Source organism: Microcaecilia unicolor, chromosome 11 (assembly GCF_901765095.1).
Source record: "Microcaecilia unicolor chromosome 11, aMicUni1.1, whole genome shotgun sequence".
Taxonomy (NCBI): domain Eukaryota; kingdom Metazoa; phylum Chordata; class Amphibia; order Gymnophiona; family Siphonopidae; genus Microcaecilia; species Microcaecilia unicolor.
In genome coordinates this window covers 59,575,699-59,584,944 of record NC_044041.1, presented here as the reverse complement: position 1 = coordinate 59,584,944, position 9,246 = coordinate 59,575,699, and the positions used below count along the sequence as shown (strand labels likewise).

At 40.7% G+C, this 9,246-nt stretch overlaps 1 protein-coding gene across 1 annotated transcript; it reads right to left on the bottom strand.

Annotated features, from left to right (window-relative positions):
* Window positions 1-1,865: 1,865 nt before the first annotated feature.
* On the bottom strand, window positions 1,866-6,348 carry MIF (macrophage migration inhibitory factor). Its single transcript, XM_030218755.1, has 3 exons — window positions 6,142-6,348; window positions 5,670-5,842; window positions 1,866-2,071 (listed from the first exon to the last, which is right to left on the bottom strand). The coding sequence occupies exons 1-3, from the start codon at window positions 6,247-6,249 to the stop codon at window positions 2,005-2,007; spliced, it is 348 nt and encodes a 115-aa protein (XP_030074615.1). The 5' UTR covers window positions 6,250-6,348; the 3' UTR covers window positions 1,866-2,004.
* Between the last annotated feature and the right edge of the window lie 2,898 nt (window positions 6,349-9,246).

Sequence of the window (9,246 nt, the reverse complement as noted above, 5' to 3'; positions counted from 1 at the left end):
TTAATATAAACCCAGCACTTCTAGTTCTGCATCATAAACTCCATATTTCCCATTAATAGAGCTATCCCCCTTATAAAACACCATACAAAAAAAATACTCAACAGCACACGCTCCTTCCACTGCCACTTTGTTTAAAACAGATGGGATTTTGTTTGTGTGGTGACTCTACAGGATGTGGAGAAAGGGAAGGGGAAATGGGACTTGATATACCGCCTTTCTGAGGTTTTTGCAACTACATTCAAAGCGGTTTACATATATTCAGGTACATATTTTTTTGTACCAGGGGCAATGGAGGATTAAGTGACATTAATCCCCTGAGCATTTTAAAGTTTGGGTGACAAGGGCTTGTTCCAAAGCCTGTTTTCAATAGGGCCAGACACTTTGCAAAATAACACAAAACTCTGCAACAACCTTATCCCATCTATGAAAAGACAGTTCTATAAGTACACTGGGCCTTAGAAGGTAGAAGGAGCCAGCTCTGTGGTGGCTTGAGCACCCCCATTATTGAAAAAAGTCCAGGAAGGGGTTATTTCCATTGGGCTTAACACTCCCAATAATTTTGAAAAGTTGGCTCCTATGCCTATCGTCCCCTTTGATGTCAGCTTCCTGTTCTGGGGCAGGGGACCAGTGGAACTGACAGCACGCACATGAAGACTGCAGCTGCATAACTGCTGTATGTTGTTTTGCTGCTGCTGGTTTGGAGCAGTAGTGGTACAGCAGCAGCAGAAAGAAACTAGAAAGGTCCTTTACTGCATCAGTTCTCAATACCCAGTAGAGTCTACTGCTTGCCATGTACACCCTGCAGAGGTCTTGCATACTCCTTGGGGTATGGGCAGCTCTTATTCAGAACCTATGCTCCATAGGCACAGAGATAGAGCGAGACCCAGATAACCATTAAGATACATATAGATGAAAGTAGGGCTTCTCTTGTTATGTATGTTTTTTTTTTTTTTTTGTAACCCACCTAAGAACAGTATTAATTACAGTAGTTGGTTCTAAATGTGAAAGAAGCTCTCCCTCCTCACAGGTGCCTTTGAAATGTGTAACACAGCTACTAAATTCTCAGCCCTCAGGGCTCACTTAGCTCCTGAGAATCAATCAGCCATCAGAATCAGGAAGGTGTGCTCAGATTTTTTTCTACTGAGAGGAACATTTGGCTTTTGTTCTCTTAGGTTTTCCTTTTATAAAAGTAATAAACACAAATAAAACAAAAAAAAGAAAGTAAGCTCACTTGATGAGCTTTCGAAGGTAACCCTTCAGCTCAGAAATTCTGAATTTCCGATCTGAAAGCTCATCAAAACATGTATTGTTAGTCCAATAAAAAAAAAAGGTATCATCTTATTTTCTTTTCTTTGTTTTGAGTTATTTCTATTTATTACCTTTAGAAGTGGACTAACACGGCTACCCTACCACTTTTATAAAAAGAGTGCTTTCAAACAAGTGTATGCATGCAAACATTCATCTCGGAGCAAGAAAAGCAAAGTGCATTTGCTTGTCTGACAGCCGAGAGAAAGCATGTATCTGCCAGACAGAAAAAGCAACAGTAAACGAGTGTGTGCACTTTAGGGAGAGACAGAGCTTGTTTTGGAGAATGAGAACTTTTGTATGCAAAATACTCTATCTTCCAAATCAATCTTAGGGTAACCAGTACTCAAATATTTGCAGTTAGGCTGGTGCCACTACATAGCAACTTTTGAGTTGCTTTTTTACCCAATCCAGAGACTTTTCACAATGGCTCTGATGACAATGATACCAAGCTATTGCCACACATGACCAAGTGTGGTCCCTTCCCAGACATGTCACGAGGCTCACTAAGTGAGGCCACTAGGCGTCTTTCTAAACAAAGTTCCACACCACAGACAGACAACACTTATTTCTAAGGTTTATTGTTTGCAATAGGTACTGCAGTAAAAACAGTGCAAAGCCAGCACAGAGGGACAGGTATGCATCCAGCCTCTCCTAGTCCAGAAGGAAAGAAGGTCCACGCAGAGTTGGAGAGCTTTTCTATGCAAAGGTTGAGCCATTCCAGCCTACATTAGCAGCATCCATATCAATGTAATTAACATAGATCCTGCAAAACAAACATTGGTTATTTTGCCTTCAAATACAGTGAATGAATGACAAGACAAGACAAGACTGGGCCAGTCTGCCCAGATGAAATTCTTCCACTCTGAGTAACACAATTGAACCAAGACATTAATCCCCAGATTCTATAAAGCTGGGCATCCAAATTTCTGACTACTGTGCATATTTGGGCATGCAATCTATACAATAGTGCCACTTAGGTACCTAATTTAACAATTAAATACCAATAATAGCCCTTAAGTGGTGTTAATTGCACACAACTACACATTAGTGCTAATTTGTAGTTATGTATGCAACTGCACTAACAGGCAGATGATCAGATGCCCCACGCTGTTCCAAACAGTGCTCTAAAATTAGAAATGGAACAGTGTGGGGCATTACCGTCCCTATGATCAGCTAATAACATACAAATTTAGGTACGCTACTGGCTCTGATATAGGGGTACTTCTGCGGAAGGATTGTGCCTGGGCATGCGCCCAAGAAACAATCCTCCCGCAGAAGACCAGGCTGTCAAAAAAAAAAAAAAAAAAAAGAGGCCCGGACCTGTCAAACAGGGCTGGAGGCCTCCCATCCCACCTCGACACAGGGCCCAACACCTGGTGGTCTAGTACTCCCCCCCCCCCCCCCAACACGGCCCTTGACACCCCACTGGTGTTCTAGCGCTCCCTGACCCCCCCCCCCCCCCCCAACACAGCAACCCCCACATTCTCATGGTGGTCTAGCGCAGTGTTTCCCAAGTCTGGGCCTGGAGTACCCCTTGCCAGTCAGGTTTTCAGTGGATATCCTGAAAACCCGACTGGCAAGGAGTACTCCAGGACCGGACTTGGGAAACACTGGTCTAGTGCTCTCCGACAGATCAGCATTAGACCACCAGGGGGGTGTCATCATCTGTCCAGGGTGGGATGGGAAGGCCTGCTAGCATGCAGATGAATGCTGGACAGGGCTCTCCATTCTCCCCAATGCTCTGCAAACCCCAAAGCCTGCTCTGAGCTGGTGTAGGTTTTGCCACAGGAGCATTATCATTGTTTGGTGTGCTGCCCTCTGAGCATTGGGGAGGAATAGATAATGCCCTGTTTAGCATGCATTTGCATGCTCATTCTGTTCAGAGCTGGCCAGCTCTGGTCATTGGACGGGAGCGAACACAGGCGCTACTGCCCTCTAGCGCCTGCGTTTGCTTTTGATCATCTGAGTATTAGACACTATTCTGTAAACAGTGCCTGAATGCTGAAGTGCACAACTACAACAGGAGTGTGCACAGAAATTACAGAATTCTATCATGTGCACAACTGAAACTTCAGGTGCCAGCATTTTACATAACGTAAGTGCTCGCTCCTAAGGTTAGACATGCACATGCCAATTTATGCCCTATAACAGCAATTTTTTTTTTTTTTTTTTTTTTTTTTATTTATTCTTTTATTCATTTAAACAATATTTACAAGAAACATCTTGCTTAGGAAAGTATCGTATAAGTAGGAACTATTGTAAAAGGAAAATATTTCTCAAAAACAAGCATATAAATCTATACACTTTCAAATTTATACGACACTCAAGTCCATAATGGGAGATCCAAGATATCAGGTAATCTAAGGGGAGAAATAATATAGGAAAAAAGTTGCCAGGTAAATCATTCTCTGCTAAGAAATTATACATTATTCTTTAAAGCATTCTCCATTTTAACTGAGGCTACTAATGCTGACAGATGTTCAGGTTCAGTAAATACATATTTCTTCCCCCCCAGCCTTATTATGCACTTGCAGGGGTACCTTAAAAAGAAGACACCCCCCAAGTGCAAAATTTCTGGCTTAAGGAGTAATTGCTGTTACAGAATTGGCACTTAGAACCCATATTTCTGGCACCCTTTGTAGAATCTATGTCTTATTGCCACAGTTGTATTTAATGACTTTCAGAGCCTTAATGATTCAGCGTTGTTTTGTAGCTGTCTCTATATTTTAAATCTCCTTTTTATTGAAAAGATTTCTACATCAACATCAAACATACCAGTGGCACATTCTGCAGTTTTTCTTCGGTGAATTACATAAAACATCTAGCTTGTCTCTTTAAACCTAGCACTTGTTTCAGAGTGAGAGCTCCCAAGCTTGTTATGAAGGTGCCAGAACATCTAACTCCCTTTGCAGAACATTCCAAGACAAGTCTTTTCCCCATCTGCCTACCTGTACACTTCAACATCAAGCTTTCCAATGAATAACTCATTTTCACAGCCCTTACTTTTGCCAGAATTTTATCATTAAAAGTGTTCCAGCACACAAGTCTGTTGATTTGAAAGGTGAGAGAGATCACAGTTGGCCTGGATAACAGAATTATCTTTCAGTTTCCTTTCTGAAGTCTTGTTTTATCTGTCAAGTCCCTCTCTGGGCAGTACAGTTCACAGAGTCCTTATCAGCTGCACCTTTTACCTCATTTGGTAATGAGAAGCTCCCGGTAAATGAGTTACTCAGAATTTCAGAAGCTGTCTTCTTGATTGCAGCACTATAAATATAGTCTTGGATTTTGAAATCTAGTTAATATGAATTATTTGCTAACTTGTCTTTTGCTCATAGGAATTCAACACTGACCTGTTTTCTCTGTGGTATGCTCTTTCACTAGAAATATGTTGTAAACAGAACTTTTTATCTTTTTTGGAAAACACCAAAAATTAATCTAGTCAGGCATGTGTTTTATGCCGTTTTAACTGTTGCTACTATTGTGTTATGGTCGTATGTATTATTAATGTTTGTTAACCCACTTAGAAATATGACAGATTTGTTATAAGCATAGTAAATGAGACCACAAAACCCAGTTTTAACAGTAAAATAAGGTTTAACTGGGATCTAGATAGAAAAATGTTCTTAAGAAGCTTTTTCTCCCTCTAATTTACTTTAAAAAAAAAACAAAAAACTTATTCTTGGAGGAAGTGCGTGATCTTTGGTTATTTGCTTTGCTTCTATTCTTGCTCCCTGCTCTCTTTGCTAACTTCATTTACTACACTCTAGGGCAGGGCAGAAGCTGCTGTTCTCTACAGCCTGGAAGTGGGGCCATGACAACGACCAGGAATCAAGGTTTTAGGAACTTATGATTTTCCCATCCTTGTTTGGGTGGGGGGCACAAAATAGAAATCTCCACACACTGTTCTATTAATCGACCCCAGTCCTGCCCTGTACCACATCTGCAATACCCGCACTTAGACCCCTAAACCCAGCCTTACCAATGTACCTCAGTCACTCCTAATGTTTTAGTACTCCCATACATTGCTCTTGCAATGTATCTCAGCCCTTTCTGTTATTCCAATACCGATACATCCCCCCTCCCCCATACACACACCTACTCTTCTGCAACTGTGTCTCACTCTTGCCCTGCTACATCCCCTGGTATTTCCAGCCTGAACTCCCATACATAGTTTTGCCAATTCACCTCACACCTACTCTGACACCCACTTATTTCAGGGCTGAGACCCCCAGATACATCTCTTCCAATGCACCTATTCCACAGCACTCTCCCCTTGCTATTCCAGTATTGACCAGAATCCCGTTTGTGCACCTTAATAGTACCCTATCCCACCCTTACTGTGTAACTGCAACTATACGTACCTATCTGCAGGTATGTGCAGGGTTTTTTTAAGCAGGTCCGATATGAGTTTGGAATAGGTCTTGTTCTGCGGGCCACCTATCTTGCCAATGCTGTGAAGACTACAGAGGGCACACGGATCCGAGCTTCCCCCAAAGGACATCAGCTGATCGGGTAGGATGTGCACCGCTACATACTGCCAGGAAATGAAATATGGTTAGGTACGGCTTTTTACCAAACCCTGCTGTGATCAGCACTAGGGAATAAGAATGCAGTCTTCCAAACAGCCTGAACCGAACCTAACTATTGAAAAGACCCAACAACACCCTTCGGTCTATGTGCACCACCAAACACTTTTTCAGTGCGCGTGCTTGGACTCAAGGGGCGAGGTGGTGGTACTGGTACCTAAGGGGATCGCCCTAACTACCCATCCCTGTCTGGGTGCTGCTAAATCACTGGCAACACCACCATGCATCGGCGCTCCCACCGTCCCACCTGAGCAGGTTTTCCAGTGGCTTTGGCCAGCTGCTGGGTGAATTCTGCTAGCAGTGTCTCTGGCACTGCATCCTTGCTGACATTGGTGTACACGCTGAAAATAGGCATTTCGTCTTCCTCTTGTTTGCAGCTTAAAGATGGAGCCCGTGATTCGTCTAACTCCCGCCGCAGCACGTGTGATGATCGGGCAGGCAGGCTCTTAAAAAGACGGTCACATCCGCTTCCTCCCCGTGACTTTTGCTGGGCTGCCGGCCAAGGGTACAAAAAAATGAGGTTAGATTGAGAACAGGAGACGGTATGAGCCTATCTAGCCCATTATATAGGCTGAAGTCAGCAGGCAGAGATTGCCACCATTTTCGCTCACCCAAAACAATAGCAAAAGATTATTAGAAGTAAGGGACTGCCTATGCTGGTCCATCTGTAAAAAGTCAAAAGCAGTTCAAGTTGGATAGGCAGTGCTTTAAAAAGTGGAGATCAAAAGATGTGTTTTTGTTTTTTTTTTTTTTGTTTTACTTATTTGACAACTTTTTAATGTATTTGAAATCTTCCCATGTGCAAGTATCATGAAATAAAAATTGAATATCACTAAAACAGCTTATAAAATTATTGTAGCTGGTAGAAATAGCAGTTATAAACTCTGTATTTTGTGCTCATTTTTCTACACTGTTCTATACAATACAGATGGCCAGATTCAATGAGGATATCCTGTTTCCTAATGGGTTCATCTGATCTGTCCTAATCTGTCTTGGGAAGCCTGGTGTTATAAAGATGGAATATATTGAAATTAAATGGAAGTAAAATTAAACTCTCATTGGGTTACATGGAATCACATCTTCACTTCATCTATTTTGTAGAAGTTTACATTTTAGATACAGAAATGGATTGTCCTGTTTTGAGCATGTTTCAGAGAGAATAAGTCAAAATAAAAATAAATATTTTGTTTACTTGCCTCTTTTGTTTAAAGATAACGAAATGGGCTGTAAGCCCCTAATGCAGTCCATTGGCTCTCTTATATTTTGTCCTGTGATGACTTATATTGTGCCAGAACTGAAAACTCTTATCTCTTCTACCTGGTTGTTAATAAAAGGAGCTCAGTGTGAACACTATCCACCCTAAACGGTTGTTTTGTGGCTGTACATGAGAAATTGTGATATTGAATAAATAAGTATATGTTCTTTTTCCTAGTAATGTATATATAAGCCTTTCAAAAAAGCCAGTTAATTGTTTAACTTATTAGTGGTAACAAAATACTACATTTTCCTTTCACTAGAATGATACAAAAAATCAGTATACAATTATGGAATTATAATCGGGAAGAAAAAAGAGCCTCACAGAGCTCCTAGACAATGTGTCCGTCTATTGGAGCTGAAACGGATCTTAAACTGATCCTCTGTTCATCATTGGCTCTAAAAAAAACCTCCAAGAAAGCATATTAATCATTGCTCACTAACAGATTTAAGAAAATGACTGTAGTGACAAATTTAATAGTTCCACTGTAGTGACAAATTTAACAGTTCCATCCAATTGTTACTTCATAAGATATTGGAACTTAATGCAAAATAAGCACTTATCTTTAACGTTAGAAGACTTCAGACACACTTCTTAAGACGCTCCAAGAGAATGCAAACGATAGATCCACTTCTGCTCAAGTTGTAGCAACAGACGTCGGAGATCTCCTCCTCTCGGAGACTTCCGAACAATTTGCAGAATAACACATTTAAAATCTTTAAATTCATGAAGTTTTTGTTTGCAATGCATGACCAGTGGCGAACCAATCTTTTCAATGTGTATCGCACTTCTGTGCTCAATTAACCGTGTAGTTAACATCTGAGATGTCTGTCCTACGTAAATCTTGTTGCACGGACATCTTAAAGAATATATTACGTTCTCAGACGTGCATGTTGACAACGATGTTAACTTATAGATCTTATGATCAACTGGATTAACAAAAATCGTAGTTTCATCCATAATGTCACAAAAACTGCAGTTACCACATTTAAAATGCCCGTGGACATTGGATACCTGAGTAGAATCTTCAATGGGGAGCACTGCTGGGCATAAAGATTCTTTCAAGTTTTTTCCTCTGCTATATGCTATTCGTACACGGGACCCCCTAAAGATGGAATGTGATTGAATTAGGGGCCAATATTTCTTAATACTTTTAACCACTTGAGGTGTGCTTGCAGTATATTGTGTCACAAAAGTAAAAACATCTTCTTCAACATCCATCGGGGTGACTCTAGGTGTTAGGAGCAATTCTCTGTGATTAAATTTTGCTCTTCGGTATGCTGTGTGTACGACTCGTTTAGGATATCCCCGTCGAAGTAATCTAGCTGTCAAATCTTTTGATTGATGTCGAAATTCACGGTCATCTGAACAGACCCTACGATATCTTAAAAACTGTGAAAAGGGTAAACTGTTCTTGAATGTACTGGGATGACAGCTACCATAGGCTAGAAAAGTATTCCTATCTGTTGTCTTGTGGAAAACTGTAGTCTTAAAATTTTTTCCAGTATTTAGAACTTGAACATCAAGAAATGAAATACTACTTGGATCTGCATGCATGACAAACTGGATACGTGGATGGCATTGATTTAAATCTGCTACAAATTGGGTTAGTGTGTTGATGTCTCCATTCCACAATAAAAAGATATCATCAATGTATCTTACCCATAAACAGACCATATCATATGTACGTGAAGTATAGACATATTTCAATTCAAATGCTCTCATAAATAAATTTGCTACTGAGGGAGCCATCGTGGCTCCCATCGCAACACCCAATATCTGCTGGAAAATAGTGTCTTCAAATTGAAAATAATTGTTTTTCATGGCTAACGTAGCCAGGGATATAATGAAAGAGGTGGTAACTCTACTCGATCTTCTTTTGTCTAAAAAGACTTTTAACACTTCTAGTGCCTCATCCTGTGGAATAACAGTATATAATAAAGATTGGTTCGCCACTGGTCATGCATTGCAAACAAAAACTTCATGAATTTAAAGATTTTAAATGTGTTATTCTGCAAATTGTTCGGAAGTCTCCGAGAGGAGGAGATCTCCGACGTCTGTTGCTACAACTTGAGCAGAAGTGGATCTATCGATTGC

Coding starts and splice junctions, on each gene's coding strand:
- MIF (XM_030218755.1), bottom strand. CDS start 6,249: ATGCCTATTTTCAGCGTGTACACCAATGTCAGCAAGGATGCAGTGCCA. Junction 5,843..6,141: donor CCACTGGAAAACCTGCTCAG/GTGGGACGGTGG, acceptor ATTTCCTGGCAG/TATGTAGCGGTGCACATCCT. Junction 2,072..5,669: donor CTGCACATACCTGCAGATAG/GTACGTATAGTT, acceptor TTTGTTTTGCAG/GATCTATGTTAATTACATTG.